This window comes from Raphanus sativus, unplaced genomic scaffold, assembly GCF_000801105.2.
Source record: "Raphanus sativus cultivar WK10039 unplaced genomic scaffold, ASM80110v3 Scaffold0895, whole genome shotgun sequence".
Taxonomy (NCBI): domain Eukaryota; kingdom Viridiplantae; phylum Streptophyta; class Magnoliopsida; order Brassicales; family Brassicaceae; genus Raphanus; species Raphanus sativus.
This window is the reverse complement of record NW_026616209.1, coordinates 1-21,803: the sequence shown is the minus strand read 5'-3', so window position 1 is coordinate 21,803 and position 21,803 is coordinate 1. Positions and strand designations below refer to the sequence as shown.

Sequence of the window (21,803 nt, the reverse complement as noted above, 5' to 3'; positions counted from 1 at the left end):
AAACAAAGCCAGATTCATTTAAGAGAGTTTAAAAGCCAGATTCGCGCTGTGCTTACGATACGCTACGTTTTACAAGTCTTTCTTTATTTACTTACAAGTGGGTCTTGATAGCTTCTCTCTGTTATAGCTTATATTGGATCAAAGCCCAAACATATAAATCCACGAAACCCACCTTTCTATTATTTTTTTTCACAAAACGCTGTGTTTTAGGCTTATATCTCTATTATATTTGATAGCTAGCAACATTCTTCCTAGAGCAAGAAAATAAAATAAAAATAAAAATTCTCAAAACTGTTAAGTAGAATTTTGTAACTATTAGCATTTGATGAAATAATCACTTGTGTGAAATAACTTTTTCAAAAAAAAAAAAAATTAACGACCCAAAAGTGTATTTTAAGTTTGCCTACTCGCACGTGGGCGCTTGAAAACAAATTGGTAGGTTATCTCACACGGAAAATATACATTTAAATCCTTTAACTATTGAAGAGAAAACACACACCTTTCTCTCTCTTCGCACTGTGATTAATAAAAATAATAAAAATAAAAATCACACATCAAAATCAATTTATATATCATATAAATAAAATATAAAATATTTTATTTATAAATTGTTAGTATAAAACTTTTATAATATAAGTCCAATTAGTTATAAATATTAGATTCTTATATGATACACTGTGATATAATAGACGATTAAAATCACATAATATATTATTTAAAGTAATAAATAAAAATTTTGTTTTAAAATGTTATACTAACAATTATGTAATACATATTAATTTACACACACACATATATATATATATATATATATATTATTATATATATTATCATTAAAACAAAGAAAAAAATTGAAGTGAAAGCAAATATTTATACGGCCACCAGTCAAACTATAGAAATAAACAACAATGGCGTAAGATTTTTTTTTTAAACAAATTTATTTTAATTTTAAATATGTTTATATATTTTATTTATTTATAAATTATTTTATTTTTTATTAATAATGATAAGATTTTGGAATTGGAAAAATTATGACCCATCTCTATATTATTTTAATTAGGAATTTAAAATTTATATCAAAATATTTTTTAAAACTTTTAATTTTTATTATAACTACAAATTTTAATTTTCAATCTAAATTTATGTTTAAATATTACAAATATATCATTTATAAATAAAAAACTAAAAACATAAAATAAATACCCGCCCGGTTGGGCGGGTCAAAATCTAGTATCTCTATTATATTTGATAGCTAGCAACATTCTTCCTAGAGCAAGAAAATAAAATAAAAATAAAAATTCTCAAAACTGTTAAGTAGAATTTGTAACTATTAGCATTTGATGAAATAATCACTTGTGTGAAATAACTTTTTCAAAAAAAAAAAAAAATTAACGACCCAAAAGTGTATTTTAAGTTTGCCTACTCGCACGTGGGCGCTTGAAAACAAATTGGTAGGTTATCTCACACGGAAAAATATACATTTAAATCCTTTAACTATTGAAGAGAAAACACACACCTTTCTCTCTCTTCGCACTGTTCATCTTCTCCTCCTTCTCTCTTGAAGTTTCCTGCGTTTTTATGGAGGACCGGCGCGGGGTGGCTTCTTCAGCACTAGCGTCGGTCCTATACTCTTGTTTTATTTCATGCTTGCTTCTCTGTTACTCGGTGTGTGACTTTGCTTCCGTTTTTGAAGGAGATACGCATCTACCAAGTCGACTTATACTTTCAGATCTGGTGTGGATTCTCTCATAAAAGTACCGGATCTGTTGATTTACGGTGTAGCCTAGCTATAATAGCTTTTATCCTTGAATCTCATTCTAGATCTGATTGGTTCTGTTGATTTTGCGTTTCTCCTTGGCTACTGTATGGTTTTCTATTGCAGATGTTGTCTTTCCGGTTGGGGTTTGCTATGGATTCTGCCTAATCATTATTTTGCCATTCATGGCCTGCGATCGTTTTTCGGATTTGGTGGACTTCGCTCTTAGTTGCTTGTTGCAGATCTCGTGGAGATCATGTCTTTTGTGGCTTCATACCTAGGCTTTCAATGGTCTGTTTGACTCAGCCGCTTCCGGGAGTGATTAGTGGAATCAAAAGGATTCTCACTTGCCGGTTTATGAAGTTCTTGTTACTTGGTTCTGGAGGTGTATCCTCGTTGTGCTAGGAGGAAGTGGGTTTTCGGTGGTCTGGCCGAGAGCAGTCCCGTTAACCAGTTTCATGGATTCTCTAGAAGTCAGACATGTCTGTAAGTGTTGTTTATCATCAATTGTTTGGAAGTTAGTTGCTTAGTTTAATGTTGTTGTTGTAAGCGCCCTGGTCTGTATTCTTTTGGGCTAATGCATCCCATTTGTGGGATCTAGTTTCCGGGGTTTGTCTGTTGTCCGGTCTAGTTAACCATGGATAGTAACTTCATCTATTGGTCTTGTATCTTTCTTTGGTAATAATAAACTTTCAGGGAAAAAAAAATCCTTTAACTATTTGAAATCAGTAAATTTAATACTAAACTATTATTTACACGATTTAATTTTTCAACTAATAGTTGATTTGGTAAATTAACGACTAAAAAGTTAATACTAAACTATTACTTGCACGATTTAGTTTTCCAACTAATAGTTGATTTGACAATTTTATGACTAAAAAGTCAACTGTTAAGTTATAAACGATTTTCGTTAATTTTATATCAATTATCTTAGTCACTGAACCTGAAAATTTTGAAATCTCCAAATTCAAATTCTAACTTTGAGCGAAAACGATTTTCGATGACGAAGACAATTGTCTGATGACAAGGGTGTAAATTCGGTCCAATCACGGAAACAAATATCATCAGAAATCGTCTATACTCAAAATTAGAGTGAATTTAGAGATTTCGAGGTTTTCATGTTTAGTGACGATGATATAGAATTAATAAGATTCGTTTACGACTTAAGTTGATTTTTTAGTCACTAATTTAACTATTAATCGGTGAATAAAACCGTTTAGTACAAGTAATAGTTCGGATCAAATAGCCTAGGATTAAAATACCCAGCCCGTCTTCTCATATTTTAGGAAAAGGCAGCCCAGCCCGTCTTCAAGTTGCACAGTTAGAATTTGGAAACAATACACACTGGGCTTTATTGGAGAAAAGCCCAACCAAACCAAATAAATCCACGAAACCCACATATCTACAAAACGCTGCGTTTTGTCCTTTTTCTTTTTGTAATCTCTCACTCTCATAGTATCTGTTGCCGCCTCCGTCGTTATCCGTAACTCCGCCGTCAATGGAGCTTCTCTTCTCCTTCCGCTCCGTCGGAGCTCACCTCCTCCGTCACGCCGCTCCGATCATAACCAGAGGCAACAGAACAACCAAACCCACCTCTAAAAATCTAACCTTTCTCTTATTCTCCTCCTCCTCCTCTGCTAAAACCCCTCTTCTTAAACCCCCAGCTGCGTCGTCAGGTTTAAAGCCACTGAAACGGTTTCTCAAAGTTCGATTTTCAAAACCCTAATTTTGCTAAACGGGTTTCTCTCTTTTTCCCCATTTGTTTCAGAGAAGGGCTCTTTCGTTTACAAAAGAGACGAGCGTGTGTTGGGTCTTCAGAGCCGCAGCAAGGTAGCTGAAGACGACGCGTTCGATAATCATCAGTTCCAGAGCTCGAGTACAATCGCGGCGATAGTGACGCCGATCGGTGGTCCACCTGGAGCTGTCGGAATCGTGCGGTTGTCGGGAGATAAGGCTGTGGAAGTCGCTGGACGAGTCTTTCATCCTGCTAATAAGAGGAGGAGGAGGAGGAGGAAGGAGAGTATTGATCTGTGGCAGCCGAGGAGTCATTTCGTGGAGTATGGACTTGTTGTTGATTCAAAAGGCAATGTTGTTGACGAGGTACTACACATCGAAAGTTTTCAAATTTTTTAATTCCATTGACGCTAATAATAGAAAGCTTCAGACTTTGTATGGCATTTCTACTAGTGGATAAGTGTGTGTGTGTGTGTGTGTTAGATAGATGGATTATAGAATATGTCGTTAGTCGGTAACTATGCCCTTATGATTTTTGATTAGGTGGATCACTATACTGATTTTTTTGAACGCTTTAACCGATATTTTAAAATATGCTCTTTATAGGGTGATTATTGATTAGGCAGACTAGACTGATTTTTAAACACCTAAACGGTTTTTTCTTAAATGTTATAACACTGGGAGTATGTGTGTTTAATGATTGGAGTGTGACTGCTGCTTAATTAAGGTTTTAGCAGTGCCTATGTTGGCTCCTCGGTCATACACAAGGGAAGATGTGATTGAGCTCCAGTGTCACGGTAGCGAGGTTTGTCTGCGCCGTGTTTTGAGGGCCTGTGTTGACGCTGGAGCAAGGTTAGCTGAACCAGGTCAGGAAACTATATTTCTTCTTATGTTGAGTTTTTTTTTTTGGCTATAGATTCTGAATCCTTTTTATTTTTGAACAGGAGAGTTTACACTACGTGCGTTTCTAAATGGACGTTTGGACCTTACGCAAGCTGAGAACGTTGAGAAACTTATCTCAGCTAAGTCTTCTGCTGCTGCAGATGCTGCTTTGGAAGGGATTCAGGCATATAACATTCTCTGCTCTCCTTTGTGATCTGATCAAATAATATTATTTAATCAATTGTTATATATAAACTAACTACAAGTGTTGTTATTAGGGAGGGTTTTCGTCTTTGGTCAAATCATTAAGATCGCAATGCGTTGAGCTCCTCACTGAAATCGAAGCTCGTTTGGATTTCGAGGACGAGATGCCACCACTGGATGTAGACTTTGTTATCAGCAGAATAAACAAAATGTCTCAAGACGTAGAGAGTGCGTTAGATACAGCAAACTATGACAAGCTTCTTCAAACCGGGTTGCAGGTTAAACACACAGAAACACAAGCTTCTTCTTGTTCATGCTTGAAGCTTTTTAAGTGCTTACAGGTAGCTATTATTGGGCGTCCTAACGTTGGGAAATCAAGTCTTTTAAATGCTTGGAGCAAAGTATGGAAACATAATGATCGTTTTTATTTATCTTTTTAACAGAGTTTTATTATTCAAATGGAATTGCATTAGATTTTCAACTGGTGGTGATTTAAATTTAGCGTGCAGAGTGAGAGAGCCATTGTTACAGAAGTTGCTGGAACCACTCGTGACGTGGTGGAAGCTAGTGTTACACTCCGTGGCGTGCCTGTCACTCTTCTTGATACTGCTGGTATCAGAGAAACCAATGACATTGTTGAAAAGATAGGTACTCTCTCTCTCTCTCTTTTTCAAAAAAAAATGTATGTTTCAGAATTTTCACACATTAAGAAAACATCTCCTTTACATATTTCAAGCAGATTAAAAAAATGTAAAATATACCAATAATGTATGATTAACTAAGTAAAAACTATTTAAATAAAAACCTATTGGTTATTTAAAAGGGTAAAATAGATTTAATATGAAAAGTTTACATTGGAAATATATAATGATACTTTTTTGAAACAGAAAAAATATAACTAAATTGACACTCTCTCTCAAACAGAGGGAGTGGTTTTTTTTTATCATAATGCATTATCTTTTCTAATTAAATATTTTCCACAATTTTAAGTCAACCAAATTCAATAAACACTATTTTTTTTTTCTGAAATTTACAATTTACCTATGTTACTCAGTAAAACACATTTTGAAAATGTAAAAATGTATTTCTTTGAAACAATTTTTTTTTCTTTCTAAAGTATGAACCATTTTGAAACGAGGGAGTAAGTTATTATAAGTATTATTCAAGGATTAATTGCTAAAGCTCAGATCTTGAGATAGATAGTGTGATGAAAAAACTGCAGGAGTTGAGAGGTCAGAGACAGCTGCTAAACTTGCTGATGTAATAATCATGGCGGTGAATGCTGTTGAAGGCTGGACTGAAGAAGACACTGAGCTTCTACGTAAGATACAATCTGACAAGGTAGTTATTTGATATTCACTTCTTCTTATTAGTTATTACTTATTACTACTGTTCTTATGTTGTGATCTTTGGTGAAATGAAACAGCCTATGATTCTGGTGATGAACAAAATCGACTGTGCTACTCCTGAACAACTAGAAGATAAGAAGGAAGAAGCTTTCCATAGATCTGTATTTACATCTGCTGTTACTGGTCAAGGAATTGAAGAGCTTGAAGAAGCAATATTGGAGATTCTTGGTCTTGATCGTGTCCCTAGTGGAGGACATCAATGGACAGTGAATCAGGTCTTTCTCATTTCTAATATGTTATTGTTTTGTTTTTATCCGTTTAACTTTTGAAATGTTGCATTTACCCCTTTCTTTTTGTGTATCAGAGACAATGCGAGCAACTGGTGCGGACGAAAGAGGCGTTAGAGAGGCTGAGAGAAGCAATCAAAGATGAGATTCCGATTGATTTCTGGACTATTGAGCTTAGAGAAGCTGCTTTGGCGCTTGCTCAGATCAGTGGCCAAGATGTCTCTGAAGAGGTCTTATCTTCCATCTTCGCCAAGTTTTGTATTGGTAAATAATAAAATCATTTCTACTTCAACCTATGTTACGTTACTCAGTGTCTACAGCTCTGCATCTTCATAGAAAACAAATATATAAAATTTGTTTTATTGGGTTTTTAAAATATTTTATATCACTGACATACAATTATTGAAGTCAACTTCAGATTTTTATTTTAAATGAAAAGAAGTAAATGCGTGTGGGATTTAATGTAGTAACTAAATGTCCCCACTCCTGATTGATTTTGTTGCTTGTGAATGATTATCATTATTCATTGTTAATTGATAAACAACGTCAAAAAATAATAATGAAAGCGAATAATGAAAAGTAACCAACCCGACCAAACAAAAAATAATGAAAGGTGTGGGCCAGATGTTGAAGCCCACTAGTGAAAGAGAATATGGCCCACTTTCAATTACTGGGATCGATATTTGGAATTGGGGGACCACTTGTATTTGGTTACTGTGTAATAATAACCCTTTTCGTTGTCCGAACGAATCAGCAACCAAAGAAATAAATAAAATAAAAATTAACGTCTCTTCACTTTTTTGACTCACTTGTATCCACTTGTCCTCTCAATCATATTCATACCAAAACCTCTATATTACCACCAAATGTCCACGTCAGCTCCAGCTTCCCCTTCACTTTCATTTACCATCATCATTTAACAAAATAATATTAATTTGAATGTCGCATAAATTTTAAAAATCAAAAAGTCATACTCATATGCTTGGTATCACATCTCCAAATAAATCCGTGATTTTCCATTTTGAGTTGTTCAATTGATGTCAAAGTACTTCAAATAAATGTTAACGTTTTTGTGTGTTGCATTTGCGTTCAAATGAAATATATCTGAACTGTTTAGACTTATTGAAGCAAAACATATAGTATTAGTTTAATTTTAAATTCAATGTCGTCTGTAGTGTCACATAAATAAACTTGTAATGGTTTTTGTTTTGTCAAGAGATTTTATAATTCGAATCTTCTTAATTTCAGTAATACTCCTTAATTAGCTAGCAAAGATACATGGGGTTTTCATATATTCTGAATACTAATTTAAGTTTCATGGTATATTTTGGCTTCTGTGATATATAAACATTTCCGACGATTACGTGTCTTTTATTGTGATAGTATAACAATTTTGTAAATACGAGCTATATAGAGTTCTTGTATGTTCTTATTGTACAAAAATTTATTGTTTGTGGAAACTTTGAAGTCGAGGCCATACTCTTTTGTTTGGTACTTGAGTTTGAGATTGATCTTTTCAGTTGTGCTTCAGTTATTTGCGCTTCAGTTGTGTTTATTAAACTATATCTTCGGGTAGAATGGATATATTGATATTTTCTATATGTATTTGTGCTTCAGTTGTGTTTCTATATCTTTTACCTTTTTGATTGATTTTCTTTTACTAAAGAAATTTAAACTATTGTGTGTCACCTTCCCGCATGGACCATGTTAATTCACTTTGTGTCATTGCAATTTTATCGGATGTCCCTAAGGGAACACAATTATATTATCATCTTAGATTTAAAAGGTTAAGAACAAGATTAAAAAAGTTACGAATATTTTACAAAATGAAACAGGCCGGCCTGGCTACTATATATTCTCGGTGACTTATACATACATTTTGAAGTAAACCTCATCCCAAACCTTTTCACCGTGACCTAAGCATAAATAAAATAAACTCATGCTGATCTCATTTTCTAAATTATCATTTTAATCTTCGAGGCTTACAATTTCGAGATATTAGCAAAAAAAACTTGGAGACCGACCATTTTGGTACAATGTGCCGCTCTGTTTTATCTCTAGTTTTCTGTAAAAAGAGGTGACAATGCACCAGTCAGAACGAGTTTCTGGTGTGATTTTCGATCACAAAGTATTTTTTAAAAGGAGAGTAGGGGCTTTGAGTTTTGAGGAGTATCTATCTTCCCCATGCAAAATATGCTCAACATGTTTTGTTTGGGCATTAAATCGTCTACAAATAAATGTATGGTAAACGCTGAAGTTTGGTGAGAAATATGAGGCATATGAACATTGTGAAGTGGAGAAACGAGAGGAGGCTCTATAAATCTGCAAAGGCCAAACTAAATTAAACATTGTCATTTGTCAAGAAGGTGGTCCATTTTTAATAGCCGAGACGTGAGGAACCAAATAACAACATTTCCCTTTCAGTTTTCATTTACTTCCAGAATTATTTTCTACTACGATGTGTTTGTTATTGCTTCGAATTTGAAATGAGTTTTTTTTTTGTAATTATTATTGATTCTTTTGGCTATATTTCGAGTGAAGAAAATGACTGGATGGAATGGACAATTAATGCTTGAGGACAACTATCTTTGATGTGGAAAATTAATTATTGTTAATTCAGTGGGCTCGTTATTTAGCTCAATGGGCCCTTTTCGAATGATATGTGCAATTTTACCCGTTTCACCGTATAGAAAATGTTAAAGTATAAATACTTTTTTGTTTTGTTTGGCAATATGAATTGCAGAGTTAAAAAAAAATGTTATTTAGACACAAATATAACATTTATTTTGGACTTATAGAATTAAATTGTTACTATAGAATTGAGCCATATTTGCTATTATGAACCATTTTAATAGTTAAATTATTTATTGAGCCATTGTAATTATTGATTGTTTATTATAATTATTGGTTGTTTATTATAATTATTGATATTTATAGTTTATATATAATACATAGATAAAAATATATCTCTCTCAAACAAGATTTATTGTCTATTAATACGATAGATACGTCATTATTAATTTTAAAAATATTTTCTACATTATGGTTACAATATCAAATAAACTATAAAAGATTAAATTATTACTATAGAATTGAGTCATATTAATTAATTTGCTACTATCATCTATTTTGATAACTAGATCATTTATTAGACCATTGTAATTATTGATATTTATAGTCTATATATAATACATAGGTAAAAATATATTTTTCTCAAATAAGATTTGTTATCCATTAATACGATAGATATGCTAATATTAGTTTAAAATTAAAATTTTCTATATTATGGTTACAATATCAAACAAACAATACAATATATATATACTAAGGTATTAGTATTTTTCATGTTACAAATACATTAAATATAATAATAATCATATGATAGTAAAAAACGTGTAGCATAGTTTATAAAATCCAATACTTTTCAAATTAGTATAAGTTGATGATATTTTTACAAGTTAAAGCAAAAACTCGATCAATCGGGCGGGTCAAGATCTAGTAACTCTTATATTTTGTACTTTTGTATAGAATCTTTACCGCATTACACAAAATAGTACTCCCTCCGTTTCATATTATATGTCGTTCTAAGTCTTTGCACACAGATTAAGAAAACATTTAATTTTACATATTTCCAAAATAAAAATACTATTACCAATACACATCAACCAATATAAAAATAGAATAGAGAATATTTTCAATAAATTTTGCATTGAAAACCGAAAACGACACTTATTTTAAAACAAAAATTTTGCTCTAGAACGATATATAATTTGAAACGGAGGGAGTATTTGTCACATGCAAAATGTTCTCGTCTTAAAATAATATTAATTACAGAATTCTGACGTGGCATTATCTTGAAGCGAACATAATCAGATCAGAAACAATCAACGGCTCAGATTAAATCCTCAGCTTATGGTTCTTCTTTATCTACTCCATCTCTTCTCCTTTCCTCACTCCCTCCTCTCTTTCTCTCTTCCCTCGCTCTCTGTTCAGAGCCCGAACCAGAACCTAACACACACTGACACGATGTTGCTTGGAAAGAGACAACGACCACCGATCAACAGAACAACGAGTTTATCCGAGATAAAGTTTGATCTGAACCTTCCCAGCGAATCAGAGGTACCATCAACTCAGCAGAGTCCAAGCCAAAATACTGTGGTCGGACCGTCCGGTTCAAGTGGTCAAAACGTGTCAGCAGCCGTCGATCCACGGTTCTTAGCTATGGTCCCACCGAGAGGTAACCTGAGGAGACACTCAGGCGAGTTTTCCGACGCTGGACATTTCTTGAGATCTTGCTCCTTATGTGAACGCTTACTTGTTCCTGGCCGTGACATCTATATGTACAGGTATGAATATGAACCAAAACATTAAAAAAATCAATAGACTCTTGAATCTTTTTTTTTTGTAACTTACATATAATTGTATTTAGGCTCTTGAATCTTGATCATAGAGATATTCGTGAAAGTGAAAGTAAATTTTATTTTTACTGTTTTAACCGTTTTAAGAGTACTGTCTGATTTTTGGAATCAAACCCTAACAAAAAGTGCAATGATTAGCTCCAGAAGATATTAGGCTTCCCTAATTTGGCTGATTTATGTTTATCTAATTTGGTGTTTTATAATTTGAATATTATATAATTAGTGATAATTATTTTGTTATTAAAATGGCAGGGGAGATACGGCCTTTTGTAGCTCAGAGTGCAGAGAACAGCAAATGACACATGACGAGGGGAAAGAGAAAGTTAGGCCGGCGAAAGAATCTGCGGTGCCAGCCAGAGCCAAACCCGGCCGAGGGAGAGCTGCAGCCGCCGTGTAATCCTCCTCCCCACCCCGTATTCACATACATTGTATAGTTATATACTATGTATTATGTGTGGCTTGTTCTGTGTTTGTATATGATTATATGATGTAATACATATTCAAAGCATTGAGCGTCAATTAACCTGTTGTTAATCACTCTCGTGTGTTGTGGTGCATGGAATTGTATGTCTTTTTTACGAGGGTTTAAATTTTACAAGTTTTGATCTATTTGAAACTATAATTCAAATGCATGTAAGACTTGTGTTATTTTTAAGTACTTAATGAGAAATTTTAAGATCAAAAGTATCCAATGAATTTATGTGGGTGAGGTTGCAGTTTAAGAGATTGAATCTAGATATTTAGAATCAGCGTTAAAAACAAAATATCAACAGTAGTCATTTTGTATCAGAAGGGGGATATCATCGGAGATTACGAAGAAACCTTTTAAAATAATAGAAACTCAGTTTGATTGGTTAACTGATCACATATGTATCTACTCTTTCAAAGCTAGAACAAGTGTGCGTATATGTTTAGATGATATTCGTGTTCACGCACACCAATTAACCTAATGTGCACACTACCACAATCGAATGGTATGTCGATGTAGCACTTTAGGATCGAATCCACAGAGACCAACTCTTACACTTTATTTCTATAGGATCAATATTAAGCTAAAACAATATGGGGGTTTTGAGTTTTGTAACAAGCAGCAAATAAAATAAAGTAAATGTGAATTCAGATTAAAGAGAAGCCAGCCTAGGGTTACTTCATCGGGTGTCAATACTTGTGAGCCAAACAATTATTCAAGTGCTAAATAGAACAGTCTAGAACTCGGATCACTCAAGTAGAACAGTCCACTATCGTGATACTGCTCCCTATGCTGATCGATCTCACCGTCTAACTGTCGTTGAGGTGAGAAGCGACAACAAGCAATAGAGATCAAGTCCGATAGGTTCACAGAACACCCTAATATCTACTTTCGCTGATTAGGGATGCAATGCTCATTCAAAACAGATCTAGCAACCTAAGCACTTTTGATGATCAGATTAAACCTATGATCTAACATTAAGCGGCCAGTTTAATGCAAGCAGTAAGAATGGTTATGAATGAAGACAATCGAGTGATTCACTTATCTATGTTTAGCTCACGAAATCAACACCCTAGAACCCTAGACAAGCAAGCCGACTACTCAGCCATGAACAGAGAAAACACAGAGTTCATAGAAGAATAATACTGCATAAATATAACAGAAACAAAGAGAGGGTTCAGGATAATCTTCTCTATGGAGAGAGAGATGGAGCCTTCTCCCTTTACAATAAGCAAAATCCAATAATCTAAAAGTCTCCAATGGTTTCTTGTGTCTAGAATAGCGTAGAATGATAAAGAGAAAACAGAAAATATGATATATCAAAGGCCACAGGCGGCCAGAGAGAAAAAGAGGATAATTAGGGCAAATCCCGAGATGTTGTATTTTCCTTATTCGTCGGGAACAACCGCGGGATCACTCCGTCTGCTTGTTCCGCTTGATCGGGAGCAGTCATCAGACTGTTCTGCGTGAAAATCACCAAACTGCACTGTTTTCTGCTTCTTTTGTTCCAGCAGGTCCATCTCCCATCCAGTGCAACTCCAGACTTGTAATGACTCGAAAAGGACTAGAAAGACTCGATAAAGACTTGAAAACCAATTAGAAAACATATATACAATGATGTATAAAACACCATATATCAATTCCCCCAGACTTAGATCCTTGTTTGTCCTCGAACAAGGCCAAGTATCAAGAACAGGGAGAAAGGTTTGAAAGTGTGGGAACTCTCCTATTCTCAGCAACCATACCTTAACCACGAATCTCTGAACCATACAAGCAGTAAACTAGGACAACACACCCTTACCAGAACCCCACTGACTGCTGTTCAAAAATCGGCTCCATACTCTACATCTCAAACCTGAAAAAGCAACACTATCGAGACAGAACTCCCTACATTCATTTAAGAGCAGCGTGAGCTTCTCATCACAGGCACTATTCAGGGTAAACGGGCTAGGTGTGGAACAGGCTAATTTTATGGTGGAGTTAAAGAGTGTTTAGGGGCTACCAACTTTTCGTAGTGGATGCAGGATATCGCGCAAAATAGTCGTGAGAGGACGGCTCCATTGATGTCCACAGCCCCTTACTCGTTTTGCTATCTCAGGAGCGACTGTTCTTTTCGTTCGGGAACAATCATCAGACTGCTCTGCTCATCTGTCTGCTCCTCATCCCTTCAAATTGATACCTACTCTTATGCTCGACCTTTCCAGTGGCTCATGTATCCTGAATTCTTCTCCTTCTCCATCACCATATGCTAAACAAAATGAAAGATAATTTTTTTTTTTTTTTTTTTTTTTTAATTTTTTTTTTTTTTTTTACAAGTACCAAAAAGGTGGTGAGGTGACGAAGAAGGAGTAACATGTAATGTTTGGATTGCCACTGGTGGTTCTTCTGTTCAAATCATTCTGGTTCTCCATCCATGTTCTTGCACAGCTCATTGGTTATGGAGCGGTTGCTCCCTTAATCTGCTTGTTCTCCTTTTGACTGAATCTGCGCAGCAGTAACGAGTAAGAGGCTGCGTCGATCCTTTCCTCTCCGACCTTTTTGCACATATCTGCACATATAACACTGAAAAACAAATGCATGAAGGTGGAATAAAGGCTAAGGTTCAGGGTGGGAACTAGCTAAAGATGAGCTAGCCACTCAGGAACAACAAGATGGATAGAAAGGAATAAGAAGTCCTGAGTGTAGTTCTCGTTTCCCTGATCTAGTGCCATAACAAGAAGAATTTCAGTCAAGATTAGGTTCAAGTTATTTGGAGTTAAGTCTACCCAGTGTAACCTGATCGGCTGAGAACTTCTGTTGTGTGTTCCGGGTCCACATGTGTGTCTTTCGCCACTGCTAAGGTCACTGAATAAGACAACTAAAGCACGAGGTGGTTAGTGATCAACACAGAATAAGGTCCTAATCCCACAAACTTTGACTGACTCGATCCTAAAAATGACTCAAACTGACTCAAGAGAAAAACAAAAGAAAGAAACGAGTTAGTAAACGACGAAGACCCTCCCCCAGACTTACTTCACAACGTCTCGGTGTGAAAATAAATCAGAGAGAAGGTGAAAACAAGAATTTACAATTTTTTTTTGGTCGAGATACTTACCTGGAGCGGGTGCTCCGAAAAATTCTGGGTGTTCTGTCGCCAGATTTTCACCTGGGCGGTTGTTCTTGGCTCCTGCAGAACAGTCCGTTGCAACCCAGAATTTTTCGAAGTATCTCGAATTTTTCTGCTTTTTGACCTGAAACTCAATAAACGAAAATAAGCAAACAAAACCAAGTTATATTTACACTTACCAGTGGCCTCCCACCAAGCGCTTGGTTAAAGTCACTAGCTTGACTTGGTGACAGGGATCAGTCGGGTTGAGCATGAGGGCTTGTTCCAAAACAAGCTCCACAATCAGACATGTTCAGCTTCAAAACTCTGCTCAACAACCCTTTCACAGCAGCTTCTCCTTTCTCTTTCAGCTCATCAGTGAGAATAACTCTGACTTTAGAGAAAGGTTTAGAGGTACCCTTGCACTTTACCTCATACTCAATGAATTTCTCATCACACCAGTGAGGTGTCAAAGTCATAGTAGGATCTCCTTTGACCATTTTCTTCTGGACTTTCTCTTCACCCTTCCACTGAGTTTCTTGGTATCATTGTGAGGATCTCCATTCAGAACTTCCTTGAACTCACTGTGCTCCTTCCTTTGGAACAACCTTCAGCTTTTCTCCACAGAACACTGAGATGCAAGAGGCGTGTAGTTTCTGAAATCTGGTGGGAACAGCCTGATAGAAGACATTCTTGTTGATGTGGGAGAAGGAGACTCTCTTATTAGGCATATCAACGATTGCTCCCACTGTAGCCATAAATGTCCTTCCTAAAGATCAAAGGCATCTCATGATCCTTGTTCATCTCAACAACCTGAAATTCAGTATGGAGAACACAGTCCCCAACTTGGACAAGAAGGTTGCGAATGGTGCCATAAGGAACTGCTCTGGAAGAGTTTGCAAAAGTCAGAGTCACCTGAGAAGACTCAACTTCAGTAAAATTGCCCCGTTTGAGACAAGATTCACACAAGATCCAGAGTCAGAGCTTCCTCAAATTCTACTCCAGCAATAGAACATGGAAAAGCAAATTTTCCAGGGTCATCAACCTTAGGCAACACCTTCAGGTCTAGGTGGAATCGGATAGGGAACCTTAGGAACATAGACTCGCACTGGTGGAATATCAGTAGATCCGTCGGGAGCGGGAGCAGTCGCGGGAGCAGTCGCGGGAGCAGTCGTGGGAGCAGTCGCGGGAGCAGTCACTCTAGAGCTAGCAGATTGCTCTGTTCTCTGTTCTGTGCCCAGAACAGTCTCAGCGAACAGTTGTTCCACTTGTTTTTCCTCAGATTTCTCACTTCTCTGCTCGGTTGCATTACAGTGCTCAACCCTAGAATTCATCACACTCTTTCCGCGAATGATCTCTTGCTGTCTTTTAACAGTTTCAGCAGTTTGAGCAAGCTGAACATCAATCTTCTTTATGTGGTTGCTCACAGTATCATATTTTGAATTCAGCTCGGTGAACATGCTGTCCATCCTGGTGTTGATGTCTGTGGTAACCTGATTCAGTGCCTTGACCTGAAGTTGCTGGCTCTGGAGCATCTGCTGCATCATAATGTTCAGATTTTTCAGATCATCTGGCGGACTGTTCCCTGCAGTCGGAGCACTCGCGGCTGGAACAACTTGCTGATTGCTCTGCGGGATGGTGTTCTGATACCCAGATCCTTGTGCCTGGTTGTTCTGCAGTAGTTGATCGACCTTAGCTGTTAGCTCATCAATTTTCTGAGTGTGTACACTGTTCCCTTTCTTGGAGCGGTTGCTCTCCTGATTCTCATTGGCTGAGCTAGCTGCCATGTTCTCAATCAGCTTGAGCGCTCCATCAGTGGTCTGAGTCATGAAGTCTCCATTGCTCGAAGAGTTTAGAGCACCTTGGTATTTCCAGTCCACCCCATCATAGAAAATGCCCAGGAGGTAATCATCATCAAATCCATGGTGAGGACATTCTCTCTGGTAGTCATTGAAGCGCTCCCATGCGTCACAAAAAGGCTCATCATGGAGCTGTCTGAATGAGGTGATCTTGTTCCTCAATGTAGCTGTTCTCGCCTTAGAGTAGAAATGGTTGAGGAACGCTGATCGGACCTGTTCCCACGATGTGAGAGAGCCGGTAGGGAGAGAGTTCAACCACCGTGCAGCTTTTCCATCAAGAGAGAATGGGAATAACATGCACTTGATGTAGTCTGGTGGCACACCATTCGCACGAGTGAAACTGCAGACTTTTTCGAAATTCTCAATATGCTCCATTGGAATTTCTGCAGAGAGACCAGAGAACACTTTTCGCTGCACCAGATCAATCAGAGCAGGCTTGATCTCGAAGTCCTGCCTGGTGCAGAGTGGAGGAACAATGGCAGAGCGCGTAGTAGGAATGTTCCGCGGAAGGTTTCTCTCCCCGATTGGAACAGTCTGCGCTGCTTGTTCTTGCCGCGCGAGAGCAGCCTGTTGAGCATATTGTTCTGCAGCTGCTTGCTGAGCTTGGATGGTCTGCTGCATCTGAAGCATCTGTTGTTGCATCAGTTGCATTGCTGCAGCGAGATCATCTTGATGACCGTGATCACCCATGGTGGTGTCAGTAGGCCTTGGTTGTTGTCTGTTCTGATTTTCTAAACCTTGCGATCTCCTGCAACAAAGAGAAAAGAGCAAGTTAGAGGTCTTAGACTAAATAAATAACCGAAAAATAAAGGTAAAAAGATGGTCCCCGGCAACGGCGCCAAATTGATATTCGTGTTCACGCACACCAATTAACCTAATGTGCACACTACCACAATCGAATGGTATGTCGATGTAGCACTTTAGGATCGAATCCACAGAGACCAACTCTTACACTTTATTTCTATAGGATCAATATTAAGCTAAAACAATATGGGGGTTTTGAGTTTTGTAACAAGCAGCAAATAAAATAAAGTAAATGTGAATTCAGATTAAAGAGAAGCCAGCCCTAGGGTTACTTCATCGGGTGTCAATACTTGTGAGCCAAACAATTATTCAAGTGCTAAATAGAACAGTCTAGAACTCGGATCACTCAAGTAGAACAGTCCACTATCGTGATACTGCTTCCTATGCTGATCGATCTCACCGTCTAACTGTCGTTGAGGTGAGAAGCGACAACAAGCAATAGAGATCAAGTCCGATAGGTTCACAGAACACCCTAATATCTACTTTCGCTGATTAGGGATGCAAATGCTCATTCAAAACAGATCTAGCAACCTAAGCACTTTTGATGATCAGATTAAACCTATGATCTAACATTAAGCGGCCAGTTTAATGCAAGCAGTAAGAATGGTTATGAATGAAGACAATCGAGTGATTCACTTATCTATGTTTAGCTCACGAAATCAACACCCTAGAACCCTAGACAAGCAAGCCGACTACTCAGCCATGAACAGAGAAACACAGAGTTCATAGAAGAATAATACTGCATAAATATAACAGAAACAAAGAGAGGGTTCAGGATAATCTTCTCTATGGAGAGAGAGATGGAGCCTTCTCCTTTACAATAAGCAAAATCCAATAATCTAAAAGTCTCCAATGGTTTCTTGTGTCTAGAATAGCGTAGAATGATAAAGAGAAAACAGAAAATATGATATATCAAAGGCCACAGGCGGCCAGAGAGAAAAAGAGGAAATAAGGGCAAATCCCGAGATGTTGTATTTTCCTTATTCGTCGTCGGGAACAACCGCGGGATCACTCCGTCTGCTTGTTCCGCTTGATCGGAGCAGTCATCAGACTGTTCTGCGTGAAAATCACCAAACTGCACACTGTTTTCTGCTTCTTTTGTTCCAGCAGGTCCATCTCCCATCCAGTGCAACTCCAGACCTGTAATGACTCGAAAAGGACTAGAAAGACTCGATAAAAGACTTGAAACCAATTAGAAAACATATATACAATGATGTATAAAACACACATATATCATTAGACATCAACAACAAAAAAGAATAATAAACCCTGGAATCGATAACGTTTATTCTATCGGAGAATTAATTCCAGTTTTTTCAACTCAGGTCAACTAAAGTCGATGTACAATTTTTTACTGGGTGTGGCCTTTTGTGTACCTTTTTAGAATACATTTATATACATACAGTGTTCGTCGTGTATGACTATTTTTCTTTTCTCTTTTCCTTTGTCATATGTAGATTTATACGTATTTGAATAGACACTATTAATAAAATACAATGTTGCTTGAGTTAGGAATCTAATGCCTAATCAGCATGGGTCCTAGTATCCACCAATGGGAAAAAATTAAGAGATTCTCTCATTATATGATTTGCTTGTCGAGTCGTTAAAGTTTTGGAAAAAATCCTAATGACATTTTTTTGTGTGCTTCCATTATTATCAAAACTTTTGCAAACACACACAAACTTTGGAGTTTAGTTCGTTCCTTTTTTCTAACGAAAGATTAACGATAACCTTTGTACACTTTGTTGTATGCATACGATCCACAGGTAAAAATTGATAAATATGTAACCTGAGGATCGGAGGCCGCAGGTTTCTTTTAGTTGTTTTGGCAGAACGAAAAATAAATCTAAGTCTACATGTGCGTAGTTTTCGGAACAAGTTCTCCAATGCAGTACCAAGCGGAATAGATTCACCGTATTTGTATAATGAGTACAAAACAGAAATGGTACGTAATAACAACAAAATGTATATAAAGTTTATAGCGTACACACATATAGGTTGCTTTGTGGATACATTTTGTAGTAGCAAGTTGATATTAAATCAGTTTAACGTATTAAGTGAGTAATATAATATATAGTACCACTGGTCAAAATTGGCATGTGTCCGCATCAGATTTGGCTAACTATCTGAATTCTGATCTCTCCAACCTAGCATCCATGCTCCTTAATTATTGTTTATGGAACAAAAGCGGCGTAATTATGTTTTTTTATTAAAAAGCTAAATTAAAAGCAAAATCGAGTTATAAAATAAAAATGGTTGGCATCTTTCTCGACCAGAGAAGATGGTTAGAAACTGAGATAAACTGCATGCTTCCGGTTTAATATTTTAAAAATTAGTTATGGAATGGATAAATAACTAGCTAGCTTCTGCTGAAATGAAAACAATGGACAAGACAAATCATTAATTGGTTTATTGCATTTAAGTGAAAACCCATTATCTAACCAGCACGATATATGCATATATAATGTATTTGTGTATATACTCAGGCTCATGAGATCATTTTAGATCATGAAGTTCAATTATTTATCTGGTCCTCCAAAACCAGGAGAATTTAAAATGTACATAAAAGTCAGGCTGTGTATCTTTTTCACACTTCTAATAAATACACTACCCATATAACTAATTAATTATTATTTTTTAGAATTGGTATTTAATAGTAATATAACTTTTCAAGGTTCTAACTTTAAGTTTATGATTGATTGGCTTGTATTCAAGACACGACCCTAATTTGTGTCAGTGTGCGTATACTTTGTATATATTTCATTTTAATTATTGACTTGATTCTTTTTACTAACTTGGTTGAATATAGTAGTCTTCATACAGAAGATGAAATGTTGTTTTATAGCTTAGCTTTCAGTAGAGGGATTAACAAGGATGTATATTTACATAAATGATCATGCATGTGTCTAAAGAGAAGCATGAGCCAAGAGCTGCTGGCTACCATAATATAATAATAATGTGTGCCATATATGTTAATGTGTCGTATTTGTCTTTTTATGAGGGGCAAGATATGAGAAGTTGTCCCGTTACTCTTTGGTTCTATTTCTAAATTTCTAAAATAACAAAAAATAGTCTTAGTGTAGGAATACGTCTAAAGAGTACACGTGCAAATATGCTTTCCATTAAATTTTATATTTGTCTAATCCAGTTGGACAATAAATGTTACTGATCCTTACTTCGAGTCTAATATAGCAGGGTTCAATGATATAATATCAGGTTACGTACAGTTGAGAAAGGCTCTTTGAATCTTGATATTAACTTAATCACATTATAAGCACGGCCGTAAACTTCTTTTCGTTTGTGATGAAGGTAACATTCTAAAACCATACACACGTATAGTCTTTTCAATCACTTTTATGCCAAACTTAAAATTTCATTATTTGTTCTGATATAAGTGGTGTTGGCCCATCTATCTTATTAAAGGTGAAGTACAAATTCGTGCGTTTGGATACTTGGATAAGATTAAAAAAAAATTGGTGTGTTTAGTTATAGCTATAAAAAAATGGAGTGTTTGGAAACTTTGAATAGTAGAGTATCTATTAATTGTTCCATCATATTCACTTAGTTTAACAATTTAATTAAATTATATTACCTTAATAATAAATTACATCATTAATTATATTACCATAATAATAATAGTGCAATTTTTTATTTATTAGTTAATCAATATTAACTTTGTGCCAATTATAAAATCAAAAATGCTAAATAATTAGGTTTTACATATGATTAAACATTTGGTTTATTTTATTTTATTTTACTAAATTATTTTTATTTTAGTTACAATCGGTGGAAAATTACGTACCCAAAAACATAGTTCAAAAATATGTTCTGTGAATAAAAATAATAACTTAAATCAAAATACTTAAAATGTCCTACATTTATTGTCACTTAATTTTCCACTCCATATAATATTTTACTTGATAAAAAAAAACTCTTTCTATTTCACTTAATTTAGCAAAATACATAAAACAGTTTTTTTATTTATATAATCATATATAGACATTTAGACATGAACATTATCTGTCTATTTAGGTACATGTTGTTCTTTTTCGGGTATCCTTTTTTTTTTTTGGTAACCAAGTCCCGCTTGAATATTAAAAACTTATGTGTGGATTTTGAGTTGGATCATTCTAGATCTGGATGAATTCAGTTCTGATGTATAGGAACCTAAAAATATCTAAATAACCAATGTATCTAAAACGGGTTCGGATATTTGTAACAAAAAAACCATATAACCTGATTCGGTCCAGATCTTTTTGAGTATCGTTAGTTACCAGATCTTTTGAATATCGATGTATAAAAATATATTTCACGGGCCAATTTAACAAAATATTAATTGGTTCAGTTGAAATAAATATATTTTAAAAAATTATATGAACTGAAAAAATCACTATAAGAGTACTTACATTTGGATTCAAATCATTTTTTTTAATAACAAAGTACACAAATATGTTGATTTGTATACAAATTTAATTACAATGTAAATATTTAATTGAACACAATTAATACAGAAATATGTCACATTGTTTAAACAAAATATCAAAGTAAACAGTTGCGTTCTAAAATCATTTATATTTTTAACAAACAAGTCAAATAAATAGTTGATTGGAGAAGGAATAAAATAAAGCCAGATAAATACATAGTTTAACCAGAGACACTCTATATGTCAAATTTATTATAAAGAATTTTTACTAAGATAAATACATTCAATAATTAAACAAATAAATAATATATCATAAAAGTAAAAAAATAATATCCGCGCTTCGATTGTTTGATTGGAGAGGGAATAAAACAAAGTCAGTAGAAACACATAGTTTACCAAAAGACTATGTGTGTCAAATTAATTATAAAGAAAAATTACTAAATAAATATGTTCAATAATTACAAACAAATAATATAATTTCATAAAGTAAAAAATAATACCCGCGCTTTCGAAGCGCGGGTCAAAATCTAGTT

General features: G+C 35.4%; 2 protein-coding genes and 1 non-coding gene across 3 annotated transcripts; all 3 read left to right on the top strand.

Moving 5' to 3' along the window:
• Nucleotides 1-3,187: 3,187 nt before the first annotated feature.
• Nucleotides 3,188-6,678, top strand: LOC108824015 (uncharacterized). Its single transcript, XM_018597344.2, has 10 exons — nucleotides 3,188-3,432; nucleotides 3,525-3,856; nucleotides 4,218-4,356; nucleotides 4,435-4,556; nucleotides 4,651-4,854; nucleotides 4,918-4,977; nucleotides 5,086-5,224; nucleotides 5,799-5,917; nucleotides 6,003-6,200; nucleotides 6,290-6,678. The coding sequence occupies exons 1-10, from the start codon at nucleotides 3,255-3,257 to the stop codon at nucleotides 6,482-6,484; spliced, it is 1,686 nt and encodes a 561-aa protein (XP_018452846.1). The 5' UTR covers nucleotides 3,188-3,254; the 3' UTR covers nucleotides 6,485-6,678.
• A 3,478-nt stretch (nucleotides 6,679-10,156) lies between these two features.
• On the top strand, nucleotides 10,157-11,239 carry LOC130503266 (FCS-Like Zinc finger 6-like). The gene is made up of 2 exons (XM_056997941.1): nucleotides 10,157-10,558; nucleotides 10,883-11,239. The coding sequence occupies exons 1-2, from the start codon at nucleotides 10,239-10,241 to the stop codon at nucleotides 11,025-11,027; spliced, it is 465 nt and encodes a 154-aa protein (XP_056853921.1). The 5' UTR covers nucleotides 10,157-10,238; the 3' UTR covers nucleotides 11,028-11,239.
• Nucleotides 11,240-16,101: 4,862 nt separating this feature from the next.
• On the top strand, nucleotides 16,102-16,208 carry LOC130503268 (small nucleolar RNA R71). Its single transcript, XR_008940719.1, has one exon. It is a non-coding gene; the product is annotated as a small nucleolar RNA R71 (small nucleolar RNA).
• The last annotated feature ends 5,595 nt before the right edge of the window (nucleotides 16,209-21,803 follow it).

Bases quoted from the DNA above. Each gene is read 5' to 3' on its own strand.
- LOC130503266 (XM_056997941.1), top strand. From the start codon at position 10,239: ATGTTGCTTGGAAAGAGACAACGACCACCGATCAACAGAACAACGAGT. The intron at 10,559-10,882 runs GTATGAATATGA...TTAAAATGGCAG, and splicing joins CGTGACATCTATATGTACAG to GGGAGATACGGCCTTTTGTA.
- LOC108824015 (XM_018597344.2), top strand. From the start codon at position 3,255: ATGGAGCTTCTCTTCTCCTTCCGCTCCGTCGGAGCTCACCTCCTCCGT. The intron at 3,857-4,217 runs GTACTACACATC...TGCTTAATTAAG, and splicing joins AAGGCAATGTTGTTGACGAG to GTTTTAGCAGTGCCTATGTT. The intron at 4,357-4,434 runs GTCAGGAAACTA...ATTTTTGAACAG, and splicing joins AGCAAGGTTAGCTGAACCAG to GAGAGTTTACACTACGTGCG.